Here is a 17,803-nt window from a genome sequence, read left to right on the forward strand (position 1 = left end):
AGCAATTTGGTTCAGTTCTTTAATAGCATTGATATAACACAACAAGTGGGATTTTGTGAAATGTGGTTATGAAAAAAGAGTAGGATCTTCATTACTATTAAACTATTTGATGTTCTAAATGATATTGCTGATGCTTATGATACAGTGTTTAATTTATAAATGCAAATGTTTGATGACTGTCCCGTCATACTCAAACCAATTTTTTAAACAAATGTGGTTTACCACTTTAACCTTCTTTATTGATGTTATAGGCTATCTGTAGTATGCCTATGTGCATGTTGCTTGAGTTTGTTCTCAGTCTGTACTGTTGTTACAAGGTTTGAATGCGAATAAAACAACAATAACTCAATTTCCAGTAAATTATTACCGGTATGGTCAAGACAAGAGGATTAAAAAAACTACAAAAAAACAACAACTCAATATCCCATGAACCTCACGTGTACACTCAACCACGGAAGTAGATTGTTCTCGTAGCATGGCGCAAATTAATACTTTGCAATAGTGATTGCTAGTACTAGTGAATTTGTAAGAAATTAATAATATGGATATATAATTTCCACGTGAGATGTTATCATAAAAAAGACTGAGTAAGGTAAAATGCGTTTTGTGCTTTTTTAACTCTTTTCTTGCCTAAAAGTTTGCCTATTAGCGTCAGCGCTAACCGACAGGTTTTAAGGCTATGAAATTTAATTCCCCACATTTTATAGAATTTAAAAGAATTTATTTTAAGTGAATTTAAGGTGTCTGTGTTATCCATCATTTACTAAATACGCTAATTTAGGACAGTCAGGAAGCCTGAAATCTGACTATAATGAGCCTAATTATGTACGAGAAATTAACTAGGTACACATTTCTGTGTAGCCTATGTAAGTTAGACATTCCTAAAATTATTTCAGTCGTTAATTTGCATCATGGACATTGTATACCCCATAATTTGTTTTCTCGCTTTTGGAGTATTTACTCGAGTAGTGGAGTAGGAGATGCTGAAAAAAGCACTGATGGTAACTAAGTGTACTGTTTAATATTACAGTACACTACTTAATTAAATCTGTCTAAAATTCGTATGCTCTAATATCTGTCTAAACTGTAACCAGTAGGCATGATAAATGAAGACATAATACTGTGGTCCTGATACTGAAGTCAGTGATGTTTAAAGAATTGTGTAACAATTGCATTATATTATATACTGCATACCATTATATACTGTAATAATCCTGTATTTCTTTAATGTAAAAGTAGTAAGCACCTTAAGGAATTACTTTTCTTGCCTAAATAATCTAATGGCTGAACTGACCGTTGACCTTCGTAGATTAGGGCAATGTCTTTGTTTCGTCTTGCATTTATTTGATTTGTGCTTCTTGTATTAAGGCAGAACACCACAGGTTAAACATTTTAACTAATAGATACCACTATACTTCTTCCTTTTTATTAATCACACAGTACTTTTAAATGTTTTGCATTACAAGTGTTCTGAAATGCATAACTATGCAAATTATGCATTATTTAATTAAATATACACTAATTTGCATACATTCACAGACATCTGATGCACTTTTTTTAGATTTTATTGTGATGGCGTCAGGTGTGGGAGAACAAGCGCATGGTAGCGTGGCCTCCCAGTTCTCCAGCAATGAGAAGGACACAGCCTTTGACATGACCACCAGCGAGAAGGTAACAACACACTGGGCCATCATTACTTATTAAAAAGTAACCACACTAGTTAGTGCTGTTTTTTGTCAATTTGGTGTTGATTGCGTTTCTCCATCAGGTGGTGGAATTGTTAAACCAGGCAGCACTCATCTCTACAGAGGAAAAGCTTATTGTTCTCAAACAGGTTTTGAAAGCGTTTTTATATTGTTGTAAACATAAAAATCAGATGTTTCATTTACATGATTATTTAGGTCTGTTCTCTATATTTTTTATTATTAGGTGCAGGAGTTGATTATCAACAAGGACCCTTCATTGCTTGATAATTTTCTGGATGTAAGCACTGAACCATCTTCACCAGCTTGTGTAAGTAAGTAGATGAGCCGACACAGGAATTACATTCACACTTTCTGTTTTATCCATCCTCTACAGGAAATCATCGCATTTCAGACTGATAAGTCAATTGAGGTGCGAAAGTTTGTCATCGGATTCATTGAGGAGGCATGGTGAGTGCTGGCTGATCTTGCATGTGGGTCTGTCCATCCCAAGTGGTCCAATATCTCTAAAGTTGGTTGGAATCTCAAACTCAAAATTGTTACAGCAGGATGCTACCATAGTGGACTTATATCTCTAAACATTTAAACTTCCTGTCTGGTACCTCTTTAGAAATAATCAATCCAAAAGTAAAAAATTGCACTTTCTTGCCCCCATAAAAAATTAAGGTAAGTCTCAAATAGGGCTGCACGATTAATCGAATGCGATTGTCATGCGCATTTTGTTAGTAAAGCCGGTTCTGTAATCAACAGGAAATCATCGTCACGTGCTTTCAGATGGAGCAGAATTTACTACACATAGCCGTAGTTCACTGACAAGTTACGCAAAAAAATATAATAATAACTCCGATAAACCATATAATGTTAAAATCGTGTGTTTATTAGTCACGTTGAATCAATAAAAGCAGTTAAATCTTCTGATTATTCAGCTGCAGCGATGGGTTTCTTCTGCGAGGCGTATTTGGAGTTTCAGCGCGAGAGCGCCCTCTGGCCTTTGGATGGAGATTTACTGCTGATCACAGAACCGTGCTTCACTGAAAGATACGCATGACAATCGCAGCTTCTGTCGAATCGCGATTTCAATTCCATTTCGATTTATCGTGCAGCCCTAGTCTCAAATTGTGCACACTCAAACGCATCCCATTATGGAAGTGGAAAAAAATATAATTTGTTGTGGGCCAAGACACCAAGATGCAAAACAAAATAAAAAAAAATGGTGGTTTTGAATAAGAATACATAAAAATAACTCAAATTTAAAATAAAGGACAATAAAAATGGTCAAGTAACCTCCACTGGACCACTTGAGAAATAGATTGACCCATACTGCACTTTATACAAAATTCTTTCCAATACTTCATATACTCGTCATGACTAGTCCTTGAAGAGTTGACACTTGTTTATTTAGTAAAAGAGACAATGAGCTTCTGCTGAGGCTGATTGCCAACCTGAACATGCTGATGAGAGATGAGAGTGTGAATGTGGTGAAGAAGGCCATTCTGACACTCACTCAGCTATACAAAGTGGCTTTACAGGTATCATTCGTTTTCACTTAAATATACAGAATTCATTGTTTGGTTGGGCTGATATTTTTAAGTGTCTGACATGTTCTGTATTTGTTCTGTTAGTGGCTGGTGCGCACTAAGAGTGTCTCGGACATGCAGGAGCCATGCTGGGATATGGTGACCCAGATGAAAGAGGACGTTCTGGCATTGCTAGACTCCGATAACGACGGAGTTCGCACTCACGCCATCAAATTCACTGAGTCCCTCATCATCACTCTGTCACCACGGACACATGACTCTGATACGCCCAAGAAACAGGAGGGAGACATCAGCCTGGACAAAATCCCCAAAGACCACACGTATATTCGATATGGTAGGAGCAGAATCACATTTTCAAACACAATTTTGAATTGTTTTTTTTCTCTTCTTTTCATTAATGTTTAGTAGGGCCGCAAAATTAATCAAAATAATACCAAAATAACAATATGGCTTGCAATATGATTATCGATTTAATTAAATAAATATATGCTGCATGTTTGAGTGAAGTGCAGCACGCACGCATCTCTTGAATCAGTATTTTCAGTGCCTCAGAGTGGCTCAGTTTACTGTAAATGCTGCACGGAAAACAAATAACGAGCCACTAAAAGGACATGTTAGCTGCTTGCTAGCGGTAGCCTGTTACATTACAGTACATAAGATTTCACTTACCACATAAACAGAGTAAGGAGAGATGACTGAGGATGATGGCGAATGATTTACAGATCCTGAGCACCACTGACAAACATCCGTTCTTGTAAAATGTGTGGTAAGTACTGCCGCTGTAGTTTACACAGAGCATGTGCAACTGCAAATCTTGAAAGTGAAAGTAAAACTCGATCGTGCATTCGAAAGCAGTTTCAATGCTCCCTGATGTCTGCATTTTATATACAGTATAATTACCCAACGATATAACTGCGAGAGAAAGTATTGAACTAAGCCACATATCTTCTATGTAGATATCAGAGAACAATTTAAGATATTGTATCAATGCATTCTATGGCACCTTTAACATTTGAAAATGAGGAAATTAAGATAACCATAAATATTAGCATTGTAGTTTTACAGATGTACTCTAAATAAAATTATTATATTGTTCTTCTAAAGTACTTGATTTTTTAATGTTTTTCAGTGAAACTGCAATAGTAATATTTATTTGGTAGTAATATTTATAATTAATAATAATAATAACAATAATTACTATTATTATTGCTATTTAATTGTCACATTAATAAGTAATCACACATTTTGTCCAAATTTTGCAGACTGGATGAAATCCACAAAGACCACACATATATATATATATATATATATATATATCTTAAATACTTTTTTATTTTTTATTTTATTTTTATTTTTTATATTGAATTTTTTTATTTTAAGGTGTCCTTGTTACACGTTACATGTACTTACTATTATAATAACAATAAATTATTGTCAATAATACAATATTTTGTATTTAAAAAAAAAAGCGTACTGCCCTAATGTCAAGACTTTTAAAAGTTTAACAGAAACATTTTCATTCTTTATTTTTGCTTCCATTTCTTCTCTCCTCGTCTTCTTCAATTCCTCCTGTCCTGCTCTAAGACACCTTGTGTGAGGAGGGAAAGTTGGCTCTGGAGCAGTTGTTAAAGTTTATGGTGCACCCTGCCATCTCCAGCATTAATCTCACCACTGCACTTGGATCACTGGCTACGCTGGCCAGACAGCGGCCCATGTTCATGTCTGAGGTGGTGCAGGCATATGAGACGCTACATGGTGAGTTCCCTCCGCTGACATTATTTAGAGTCAAACACAAATCTACTAGTTTCTTTTGATCTTTATCTGTTTTGTTGTGCTCCCCAGCTAACTTGCCCCCGACTCTGGCTAAGTCTCAAGTGAGCAGTGTGCGCAAGAACCTGAAGCTGCACTTGGTCTCGGTGCTGAAGCACCCCAGCAGCGTGGACTTCCAGGGCCAGATTTCCACTCTGCTGCTGGACCTTGGTATGTCTCAGAGCGAGATCACCCGCTGCACGCCAGCCACGGTACAGCCCCGTAAGAGACTCCACCATGAGCCCTATGTCGAGGGCAAGAGGATCAAGATGGGTGAGTTGCTGTTGTTGTTTTAATGAGCTGGGTGGGTCATTGTTGTGGGTCAGTTTGATTGATTGATGAGGAATAATGCCTTGCTTGTGCTTGCAGAGGCCACTCTAGTGGAGGATGATGATGATAAGGAAGAACCAGCTCCAGTTGTCACCCCAAAACCATCCTCCTCCGCTGGCACCCAATCATCCATCGATCTCACTGCTGAGTTCCTGTTGCCTCTGCTGAACCCAGAGAATGTGGCCAACCTGGTGTGTACTATGCTGAAATATTATTATTATTATTAATATATTTTAATAATTAATAAACTGTTTAATTTTTTTAACATTTTAAACTATTTATAAAAAATGAAGACCAAAATATTATTTCAAATTAAAAGTATTTTAAAATTTAAAACATTCATATTTAATAATTATAGTATTGTATTTTGCTCTATAACTTACAATGCAAATATGTCTCAAATTCTTAATTTACAAGCATTAAAAAGCCTAAAGCTTTATTTTGGTGGATAACTGCAGGGAGATCTTTAAGTATGTTTAGTTGATGCTTCTCAACATAGATTTACCATGCTATAAATATGGTAAAATGCTAAAAACATAGGCACAAAAAAATTATACAAATTTGAAAATAAAAGGATCCTAGTGCATGTTTCTAAATGCACATAAGCAACATGCAACAACAGGGTTTGTGTGGAGTAGATTTTTCTGCAAACCGAGTCACTCCGAGACACTGAAAACACAGGAAGAGTGTAAATGAACACAGTGCCATGCTTTAATCTCAGACAGGCAACAGGAAAAAAAAAATAAATCAGTATTTTTTAATTTTATTTTATACCTGCAATTTCAATTTTATTTGTATTAATTGTGCAGTCCTTTGCATTTATTTATATTAATTTTACATTTTTCATTTCATTTATTATATTTTCATCAACTCGTGAACCCCCAGCAGTTCCCTTGTGAGCTCTGTTTGGTAAAATGCTGGTGTAGAGAAAAACCTGTTTGCAAGCATGTATAATAACATCAGTTTGTCCATTGTGGGACTTTTTGAAAACATCTAAAAACAATAATCATTTAAATCTAAATCAAAAGACTAAATATAAACAGTAAGTATATATGCATAAAATTATTTGTCAAAAAAATCTGGGAAGTGTGATGAGTAGCACACAGTCTTGCTTATTACTATAACTTATATGTGTGTTAACTTAGACATTTTCAATATTTTGTTTCAATGCAGGTGCTCATCAGTATGGTTTACCTGCCTGAAGTGATGCCGGCCTCTTTCCAGTCCACCTACACACCTGTTGAATCGGCCGGCACTGATGCTCAGATCAAACATTTAGCCAGGCTGATGGCCACACAGATGACTGCGGCTGGACTGGGACCAGGTGAAGGGATCATTATTTAAAAGCAAGGAGAGATAAACTCCTTTAGTTTTTGTCAGCACAGCTGTAAAGACTGTGAGGGGGTTTGTGTAGCGTAACATTACATGACATACATCATCTCCTCTCTCTGCTCCTGCACAGGGCTGGAGCTGTGTAAGGCTCGAGATGAAGAGGTGAAGGAGGAAGACGGCGGAGCGGGTGAGTCCAGCTCCAAAGACCCTCTCATCATCCGCAAACTGTCTGCTGTGTCCCTGGGTCAAGCCATCTCAGTGGTGGGGGCGCAACTAGCAGCCTACAAGAGCCCTGTCACCGAAGAGGCACCTCAGATCAAGAAGCTTCCTGAGCCTATACTGCCCACCACACAGCCCAAGTAAGAGTGTCCCCATAGCACAACATACAGTTTGAAATACAGAAATAAATATTATCTGTTCCAAAACCTAATGAGCTGCCTTGCACTTTACGAAACACCTGGATAGCTTTCTTCTAAGGCAGCATCCTAATTAAAACACAGTCTCATAAGAAACTATTTTAGAGCTATTTACAGAGGCAGAAACCTAAATAGTTTCTGAATTTGAAGTCAAGCACGCTAAAGTTGTGACTCGCATGCCACTAAGCTAATAGTGTGATACCCTAACAAACATAAAACATAGCACAGACAAATATTCAGTAAATACTTTTGTTATGTGTATATGTGTGTCCTGCCATTTCAGAGCTAAGCACTATGTTCATTTACGCATGTGCAATAGGCTTGCTGCGATAGTCGGTGTTGACGGTGTTACCGGTGTTCAGCCGTTCAGCCGTAATGGTTACGTCACTTGCCCACCACGGCACTGTTCCCCACCGTCGTTTTGATTTTTTATAGTAATAAAAATTATTTAGTTCAGATAGAGAACAGACACTACAATTAAAAACTGAACATGGCTGCTCAATGCAGCGTGCTGAACGACAGTCACATCAAAGATTTAATTTATCATGTGAGGAGAGTGAGTCGAGCTGACTGACAAGAAGAGTGAGGTGAGAAAGACAAGACGATGGCGGAAGATTTGGTTTTGAAACGAAATGCAAAAGCACCTGTTTTAAAAAGATTTTGGATTTTGAAAAGCCTGTTGGCTTTTGCCGTTTATCTAAGGTGATTTTGGAAGTTTTTTTAAACATTTGTTTCTTATTTATTTGGTTCCGCCATGTTGGCTGATTTTCAGTTTTTTTATATTTAAACTTAACAAATAACTGTGTAAGTTATTTGTCATTTTATATTAGGCCTATAGCATGGTGTGTTTTATTTGTTTTGTTAATAAGTAAAATTTTCAATGTTTAATAAGTGAGTTTGCTGTACTGTTTTGTTGTTGTCCATTCAATCAATTAAAGCCAAACTGCCGCTAATTAGAAAGTGAAAGTAAAATGCGCACATGCATTTACAAGCTATTTAAAAGCGAGGAAAAGTGGGAAGACTCCCCACGAATAATTTTTCTGTGGCGACCCCTAATGGGAGCAGCAGCAATGTTGTATTTGTGTGTTGTTTCTAGTTTTAATCATCTAGCTGGATAGATTGTCTCTTTTTTTTCTCCCCATTAACCCTCATTCAGAGCTCCTGGGGCCAGTGGCAGAAAAAAAGTGTTCAAATTGGCTGACGTGGTGCAGCCTTTCTCAGAGGCTCAGATCGAGAAACTCGCCAACATGGCCATCAAGCGGATCCTTCAATCAGAAAAGGCCATTGCACAGAGTGGGAAGTCCCATGTGAGTCCCATTTTGGGTGCTTGCTACCTCAGCCACTCTATCCGTTCTACTAAGTCCACATCTCTGTTTTAATCTTTTCCCAGGTCCGTGTGAAGTTGCTTGCACGGTTGGTGACCCAGTTTGAGGATGGGAAGAAAAATTACTTGTTGCAGTTTATTTTGGAGGATATGCGGGGCAGAAGTGAGCTGGCCTTTTCTCTGCTGTTCCATGAGTACAATGAATACCTGAGTCAGCAGCCCTCGGGCTCTCTGGACAGCTATGAGCACTGTCTGTTCACACTGCTGTCCGGCCTGCAGGAGAAACCTGAGCAGAGGGATGGGTGAGAATCACCTCATAACACCACAAATTATTCATCAACATGATACAATCAGTGAATTCAAATAATTCATCAGAATGATAAAGGTGCAATTTTTTTTTCGCTTGCAGATATGAGTGCTCATACATTAGGAGAGTCTTTTTGTCACCTGAATCCCTTTGACCTAAAATGCTTACTTAAAGTCCTCTCTCAGTTAATATTTCAGTAATTTAACACATTTGCATGTTAATGGTTCTCTGTTGGTAAATGGTCACGTGACATGCAAGTAAACAAATATTTAATCTTTTTAGTATTTTTTTTTAATTATTTATTTTCATTTTTATATTTAATTTAATTATTAGCTTATAGTTAACTCTCAAACTCCAGTTTGGCAGAGCCTGTCATGAATTGTACTGCATTTATCTTTGAATGGGTAACATTTAGGCTAAAGATGCATAATGTGTAATTATTTTTTTTTTACATTTTTGGTTAAAATTGTAGTAATCTTCTAATGAAAGTGCATATTTTATTTCTTTTAAGTTCACCATTTTAAATTTCCTTCATTAGTGCATTTTAATTGTCCTAAAGTGTGACAAATTAATATTTAAAAGTACAAATATTCCAGTTTTTCAATTAATGAGATAATGAAATCTACATCAATAAGAAATAATGGCTTTGGATGGAGTTTAGCATGTCACGCCACAGGACATTTGAATTTCCCGAATGTATTTCATATGAATTTGCCAGCTACACAAATTTGGTACTTGTTTTATGTGAACTAATAAAAATGTGTATTTTGATATGTTTAACATTTTTGTAACTATTCCTGAATTTCATTTATCACAGGCTTTTCACCAAGCTTGTGTTGGAGGCTCCGGTCATTACAGACTCTGCACTGGAGGTGATTCAATGCTACTGTGAGGACGAGGTTAGCCACACTACTACACTTAACCCCCATTACAAGTTTCTGATGCCATCATTTACAGTGTTTTCTTCTCGACAAGCAGTGTGTCATCATCTGCATATACATTTACATATAAAATGTTCTTGTAAGAAACTCTAATGTTCCATATTTGTCTTTCAGTCACGTGTTTACCTGGGCATGTCCACATTAAAGGAGCTTATCCTCAAACGCCCCTCCAGACAGTACCAGTACCTCAATGTCCTTCTGAACCTCAGCTCTCACGAAAAAGAAAAGGTTAACCTCTAAGCATCTGTCATTCATTGTTTCATTAATTAAGTTCATAGCAGTATAATAACAATCCCCACTGATGTTCAGGTGCGGTCCACTGCTCTCAGCTTCATCAAGCGCATGTATGAGAAGGAACATCTGAAGGACTGCATTGAGAAGTTCGCTCTCACCTACATGCAGTTTCTGGTCCACCCAAACCCACCTTCTCTTCTGTTTGGAGCAGGGGAGGATACAGGTTCAAAGACTTTTCCTAGACTTCAGATCTATCACTTTTTTATATATAATTTACATTTACATTTATTCATTTAGCAGACGCTTTTATCCAAAGCGACTTACAAATGAGGACAATAAAAGCAGTCAAAACTAACAAAAGAGCAACAATATATAAGTGCAAATGACAAGTCTCGGTTAGCCTAACGCAGTACACATAGCAAGGTGTATATATATACACACACACACACACACAAAGAAAAACAAGTAGATAGAATAGAAAAAATAGAAAGCTAGTGTTTTTTTGGGGGGGGGGTTTAAATTTAAAAAAAAAAGATAAATATAAAGTAGAATTAAAATAGAATAGAAAGTGCTAGAGTTAGAGGGTCAAAAAAGGTGGAACAGCCATCTTCAAGAAACGACTAAAAACACATCTAAGGACTCAGCTGCTCAGATTGAGTTGGGCAGGTCATTCCACCAGGAGGGAACAGTTATGAAAAAGTCTGTGAAAGTGATTTTGTGCCTCTTTGAGATGGCACAATAATACGCCGTTCACTTGCAGAACGCAAGCTTCTAGAGGGCACATAACTCTGAAGTAATGAATTTAGGTAAATGGGTGCAGAGCCAGTGGTGGTTTTGTAGGCAAACATTAATGCCTTGAATTTAATGCGAGCAGCCAGTGGTAGCCAGTGCAAATTGATGAACAGAGGTGTGACATGCGTTCTTTTCGGCTCATTAAAGATTAATCTTGCAGCGATTATAATTGAGTAGGGTTATGGTCTATTTGCTCATACTTGTGTATTAAATATACTTTAATTTAGAAAGTAACTTGATACTATGATAAAGTAAAATGAACTCACTGGTGTACTGTGCCCTAAAACATTGTTGACTTTGTTCCATCCTTCATCCGTCTTCAGAGGTGGCGGCTCCCTGGACAGAGGAGACAGTGCGGCAGTGTCTTTACCTCTATCTCTCCCTCCTTCCCCTCAACCATCGTCTGGTGCACGAGCTGGCTGCCGTCTACACCGAGGCCATCGCCGACATCAAACGCAGTGTGCTCAGGGTCATTGAACAGCCTGTAAGACCTTCTCTTCCACTAATGCCTCTCATCCAAAACTGAATTTTTTCAAACAGGTTTTTCTAGGACTGCCCCTTAATAGTCGACTAACCATTAGTTGACCAGAAGAGGCTTAGTCGGCCAAAATTTTATTAGTTGCTCACTGCATGACAGAGGCGCTGGTTCGGCTACTTGCTCTTAAAATACTCTGTCATCTTTCGAATCTGTAAAGACTACGTTTATTTGTGTGTACTCACAATAACAACAAAACATTGCACTATTGTAAAATAATGAAAGCAAACAGGATGCGCTTTCTGTCGTCTCAGTCTCTGTGAACTTGAGCGCTAAACTACAAAACTCCATGTATGCTTGCCTTACAGACATGAAAAATATATTTATAGAGAGTGAAATGGAAAATTCAAATGGAAAACAGTAGGGGTGTAACGGTACACGTATTCTTACCATATGGTTCACGGGGCAAATTCTAAATGGAAGTGATCATCCCTATGCCTTTGAAGGGCCCGGACTGGCCATCGGGAGCACCGAGAGAATTTCCAGTGGCCTGGCGGCTGATTTGGCCCGCTGCCCTGTTTTTTTTATTTTTTATTATTATTTTTTATTTGAACTAAAATACAGCAAAAACAGTAATATTGTGAAATATTTTTATATTTAAAATAACTGATTTCAATTTTAATTAGTGCTGTCAAACGATTAATCGCATCCAAAATAAAAGTTTTTGTTCACATAATATATGTTTGTGTACTGTGTATATTTATTATGTGTATATATAGATACACACACATACAGTATATATTTTGAAAATATTTACATGTGTTTACATGTATATATTTATATTCATATAATTTATATTATATTTAAAGAGGAAATTACATCGCTCCCTTTGCCAAGTGCATTCCAAACGACTACATCCACACGACTACACCCTGCTCACTCCAGAGTCCCCACTCCAAAGGCATAGGGATGATCACTTCCATTTGGAATTTGCCCCGTGAGCCATACGGTACGAATACGTGTACCGTTACACCCCTAGAAAACAGATATTCTCAGATTATGTAATCCGTATGAAACATGCATACAGGCGCATCCAGTCTGCGGAGATGACGAGTCAGTGTCGCCGACTTCATCTCTTAAACCGAAAACAAATAAAGCACTAGTTTATCAATGAATTATTAAAATGATAATGCAGCCTCCTTGCTTTATTTCCCTGACACATTAATTTCTTCTGCCGGTGTGCTGTGGCAAGCTTTACACGTGTGCTTGAGCGCTTATTAGGCAATGTAGGCAATTAAAGGCTCATTATTATGATTTAAATTGTTTATTAATAAACATGCAATTAAACGACTAATGTTTCAAATTAACGACTATTAGTCAACCAGACAAATCTTTAGTTGAGGGCAGCCCTAGTTTTTTTCCATCTTATTTTTATTTTATTTGTTTGTGTACACATCATGTGTACTAAAATAGCATGATAACTGAATGGAATTAAATCACATCATGTGCCTTGTATGTGGCTTTGGGAAAGGGAGCGTTCTGATTTCTTTTGTTGGCTAAAAATTTGTGGACAAAATGTGTCATTGTTTTTATTTTATTTTGAATGCATATATCTGTTAAAAGTTTATTTTGTCAGTGTTTTAGGAGTACACTACAGTGTTATTTTAGTCATATTTATATACTATTGAAGTAGTTATTTATATTTTGAATTAGAATTTATTTTTAAATCAATGCTGTTTTTTATTCTTTGAATTTTCATTTTAGTTTTATGTGCTTCCGTCATTATGTAGCTTCAGTTACTCAGTTTTATTTCAGTACTTCGTCTATATTTATTTGTTTATCTATATTTAGATTTTATTGCAGCTTTACGTCAATTAACACAAATTTTTAATAGTTTTAATTTTAGTTAATAACATCATTGTACACTAGCATAAAACTGGCTTCACAACTAACAGATGTGGACTAAAAGAAGAAAAAAAAACTCTTAATTGTGATTGCATTTAAAACAGTTCATTTATGATCATTTTAATAGTTTTGGTTTAATAGTTTTTTCATCAATGTTTTTATAGATAAGAGGAATGGGAATGAGCTCTCCTGACCTGCTGCTCCTGGTGGAGGACTGTCCTAAAGGAGCGGAGACGCTGGTCACTCGCTGTCTGCACATACTCACTGATAAAGGTGTGTGTGTGTGTGTGAAATTGAATGTGTCTATATGCATCTCTGTGTAGTAAATGCTGCCCTTTGTGGATTGTTTCGTGTTCACAGTGCCTCCATCTCCTGAGCTGGCGGAGAGGGTGAGGGATCTTTATCATAAGCGAGTGCCAGATGTTCGTTTCCTCATCCCAGTGATCAATGGCCTGGAGAAGGTTTGCCTCATGTCATCTGTCCTACTTAAAAATAAATATTTAAAATAAAATAATTAATTAATCACACAGATTTCTTTAATTAATCACAATTAATTGCACCTAACATTGAAATTTCAAACACATTCGCATTGGATCGGCAAATTAATGTGGAAACAACATAAGTTCAATAATTGGAATATTTGAATATTTTTAATGGCATCTCTTCATTAAGTCATGTCAAAGAAGGCAAGTATCACTGATATTGATGCCTTTTATGATTTTTTTCCACTTTCTGGGTATAAAATTAGTAATTATAACTAGTCATCATTTCAGTATAATTGAAAGCCAGGCCTAAACTGCAAATTACTTGCTTTATATTTTATTTCTTAAGTGAAAAATTATGTTATTTGTATTAATTAACTTTAACATGTTAATCACATCTACCCCTAAATGTAAACTTTGCACGGCTCGATTAAAGGTGGTTGAAAGGCAGTTTTAAAGTGTGAAGGGCTCTTTGAAGACTGCATTCATATTGGTATCTTGATTGTGTTGAACAGAACGAGGTGATCCAGGCTCTACCCAAACTCATCAAACTCAATCCCATCGTGGTGAAGGAGGTGTTCAACAGACTGCTGGGCACGCAACACAGTAATAACTGCTTATTCTCTTGTGCATGTGTGCTGCTACTGATAAAAAAAATAAAAATGTTTGAATTTTTGCTTCAGATCAGTAGAATTCTAGTGAATTGAATTGTTTGTCTGTTCTGTAGGTGAGGGCAGTTCCTCCATGTCTCCGCTAACTCCTGGAGAGCTCCTCATCGCCTTACACAACATTGACTCCTCCAAGTGTGACATGAAGTCAATCATCAAAGGTACCATCTCACATTCATTCATCCAGCCTTTTGCATCTTTTTCTTTCAGCAGAGCAAATATATATTAAGACTGGTAGAAAAAAAAAAACAGTGGTGACTATTTGTTGTTTGACGCTTGAAAAACACAAAAACACAAATATTTTTTTGTATTCAGTAATTTTTGGCCTGGTTATAATTACTCATTTTATCCCTAGAATTTGAGAAAGAAAAAAAAAGAGAGAAAACTTTTTTTTTTTTTTTAATTAAACATTTAAAATATATCAAATACTGCCTTTTATTATTTCCACATTAATTTGGAGGTTCAGTGTGAAAATAATCTATTAATGCATAGAAACCCGTGTGATTTAATCATTTTTTTAATTGATCCACAGCCCTAACATATATATGTGGCCTCTAGTTTAATTAGTTGAATTTATTGTAGTTTATATTTAATTAAATATATTAATAATCAAAATGTAAATGGCTCCAACAGAGTGGGAACTCTGTCACTGCCTCTTTTGCTTTCCTTGTCATTCTGTTTATGTTTTTTTTTTTTCATCACTCTTCATGTTGTTCTCTTTTCCTCTGTAGCCACTAACCTGTGTTTTGGGGAGAAGAACGTGTACACCTCCGAGGTGCTGGCTGTGGTGATGCAGCAGCTGATGGAGCAGACCCCTCTCCCCATACTGCTGATGCGTACGGTCATCCAGTCCCTCTCTATGTACCCTCGCCTGGCCGGTTTCGTCATGAACATCCTAGCCCGACTCATTCTCAAACAGGTCAGTGGACCGAACCCTGTATCCTTACTCATTATCGACGCAAGTTCTCATACATAATCTCATCATACTCATCTCTCATTGTAATCTTTTGCTGATTGACTGATTGTACAGGTGTGGAAGTATCCTAAAGTGTGGGAGGGCTTTGTAAAGTGCTGCCAGCGCACCAAACCCCAGTCCTACAACGTTCTCCTCCAGCTGCCTCCACCACAACTGGCTAGTGTGTTTGAGCGCTGCCCGGAGATGAGGGAGCCCCTCCTACAGCACGTTCACTCCTTCACCCCTCACCAAGTGCGTATCACAAAACTTGCAGGTTTTGTCCCAAATAGGTGTTATCTGGGAAATGAATGGTCAGTGAGACCTGTCATCTGTATATACGGTGTACACCTGTGTTATTGTCAACTGAAACTCTTAAAAACTGTTTAAATTCATTCAAATGAAGCTGAGATAAAATCAAAATATTAATGAAAATGAGAAATGTTAATCAAATACATTTGAAATATTAAAATGACAAAATTAACTTGAAGTCAAATAGAAATATAAAAATGACAAAAGCACATATAATGACTAAAATTAAATTGAATGCTAAAAATATAAAAATAAAAGCAGATTCAAAATATTAATATGTACTAATATTATAGTATATTATAATATTCGTTTATAAATGTTAATAACAAAAACATAAAATGTCTAAAACTTCAACTAAAATTGAAAACCACATAAAATAAGTTTTTTATTAATTTTGTATTTATTATAATATTTATAAATGTTATGTAAAAACATTTATGTATATTGTTGATATTATTGTTTTAGAGGATACATGAAACATGTACAGTATTATTATTTTTTTCATTGTATCATAATGCTATTCCAAAACATGGATATAAATAGGATGAAGTGGAAATAGTTTGTGTTAAGTCTTTTAGAAGAGAAAACCTGTTACCTGTAACTTCTTAAACCTCTTATACATTTCACTTCTAAATGATTTTGATTTATGCATGTTGTTTTATTGTTTCTGTAGCAAGCCCTCATTCCAGCATCTATAATGGCCGTTCTGGAGGCCAACAGCAGGAAGCCAGAACCAGAACCACAAGCTGAACTTCATCATCCAGAAATAATAGAAGAGCGAGAGGTATGTTGCGATGAAACTGAAGTAGCGACAGATCTTTTCTTCTCTTTTGTGATGTATATCCAAGTGTAACAGATTATCAAAAGGAGACAAAATGTAGGTTTGGTTTATGATTCTACTCATGGGTTGTTGATTTGCATTTGGAGATGTGGACATTGAACTCAAAAGTAAATGCAAGCTTGCAGTCGATTGTGTAGGGACTGTTTAGGCAGACTAAATGACTGGAGAAGTCTGACACATGTCACTATTGAGAAGTCTTTCATTTACACTGGAGTTATGACATTCTAATTACATTTTAATGATCAGAGTTATCGACCACATAAACTGGTTATTATATGTCGGTTGAACTCTACAAAATAAAACGAACATTACAGAAATGAGTTGGATGATCATGACTTTGGATAATCCACCAATAAAATGCTGTCTTGCCCACTTATGTTCATTAAGGTGCCAGTACCAAAGCATATATCAATGCCTGCACCAGTATCACAAGTAGAACCTCCAGCCCCGACTCCCATAGTGTTTACTGAACCACCACCAACTCAACAACAACAACAGATCCCAGCCAGGAGGGAAGAAGAAGAAGAAGAGCCCATGGAGCAGAGAGAGATGGACCATGCTGCTCTGGAGGTCACGTCTGAAGCCGCATCGCAGGTAAAACATTATCATCACCATTATTTATGGCACCCATGCAGACCAGTACAAGAGTGAACAGCACTGGCTGACTAATGACTTTAACCTTCAGCAGATGGAGGTGTCTGAGGAGGCTTCACAGTCCAACTCCATTTCAGAGAAGACAGACGAACCCATGGAGGAGTCAGCTGCGATGCCTGTGGATGCGCCTGACCAACCCAAAGATGAGTCTGAGGATGTGGTTCCAGAAGCAGAAGAAAGCAGTGTGGACTGATGCCATGTGAAATAAGACTGAATGAATGCACTGACTCTGAGAAGATGTGTCATTTTATGTTGCTTTGTTCAGTGTACTATGTAGCTGTAAGTTAGAAGTAAAAATGAAATGGAATATTTTGGTTAGTTTCTTTAAAGGTTATGACTTGTTGAAATTACTTGGAAAATAAGTTGATTTTGTATGTGCCACAATGTTTTCATTTCTAGAATAAAATGCAATATCCAACCTGTAAAAATGAGAAACAAATCATTGGTCTCTGTACTTCAATCTCTCGTTATTATGTTAATTTTGACAGCATTTGGCAGGGGTGTAAAATACTTGAGTAATTTTACTTGATTAATGTGCTTAAGTATTATTTTAGGGTATATGTACTAATATGTATAATATGTATATTATTTAGGGTGAATGTATTATTCAAGTACAATTTAAAGTGACTACTTTTTCTTGATTATGTTTCTGAAGGAAAAACGGCAATTTTATTTCAACTTGAAAAGTACTCGTTACATTTTTTGCATTTTTATTTGATCTTACACATTAAATATGGTACATGGACACTCAAACATGCACGCTAATGAGGTTTGTTTTTATGCATCAA

General features: G+C 36.6%; 1 protein-coding gene across 2 annotated transcripts; it reads left to right on the forward strand.

The window, feature by feature from the left end:
- Nucleotides 1-458: 458 nt before the first annotated feature.
- On the forward strand, nt 459-17,510 carry LOC107685698 (symplekin-like). Of its 2 annotated transcripts, none has more exons than XM_016482385.1 (27): nt 459-592; nt 1,562-1,671; nt 1,769-1,834; nt 1,930-1,983; nt 2,080-2,153; nt 3,106-3,232; nt 3,326-3,575; nt 4,826-4,996; nt 5,084-5,323; nt 5,420-5,571; nt 6,554-6,704; nt 6,843-7,071; nt 8,285-8,435; nt 8,519-8,754; nt 9,577-9,658; nt 9,815-9,928; nt 10,010-10,157; nt 11,050-11,210; nt 13,271-13,379; nt 13,467-13,567; nt 14,104-14,194; nt 14,316-14,417; nt 14,988-15,175; nt 15,287-15,463; nt 16,194-16,304; nt 16,749-16,955; nt 17,047-17,510. In XM_016482385.1, exons 2-27 carry the CDS (start codon nt 1,573-1,575, stop codon nt 17,206-17,208), a joined length of 3,753 nt encoding a protein of 1,250 aa, XP_016337871.1. In that variant the 5' UTR covers nt 459-592; nt 1,562-1,572; the 3' UTR covers nt 17,209-17,510. The 2 variants fall into 2 exon arrangements, with proteins under 2 accessions (XP_016337871.1, XP_016337879.1); XM_016482393.1 differs by having other exon boundaries at nt 17,050-17,510.
- The last annotated feature ends 293 nt before the right edge of the window (nt 17,511-17,803 follow it).

The sequence above is a fragment of the Sinocyclocheilus anshuiensis genome, unplaced genomic scaffold, assembly GCF_001515605.1.
Source record: "Sinocyclocheilus anshuiensis isolate Anshui unplaced genomic scaffold, SAMN03320099.WGS_v1.1 scaffold705, whole genome shotgun sequence".
Classification (NCBI taxonomy): domain Eukaryota; kingdom Metazoa; phylum Chordata; class Actinopteri; order Cypriniformes; family Cyprinidae; genus Sinocyclocheilus; species Sinocyclocheilus anshuiensis.

Bases quoted from the DNA above. Each gene is read 5' to 3' on its own strand.
- LOC107685698 (XM_016482385.1), top strand. From the start codon at position 1,573: ATGGCGTCAGGTGTGGGAGAACAAGCGCATGGTAGCGTGGCCTCCCAG. The intron at 13,380-13,466 runs GTGTGTGTGTGT...TCGTGTTCACAG, and splicing joins GCACATACTCACTGATAAAG to TGCCTCCATCTCCTGAGCTG. The intron at 14,195-14,315 runs GTAATAACTGCT...TCTGTTCTGTAG, and splicing joins ACTGCTGGGCACGCAACACA to GTGAGGGCAGTTCCTCCATG.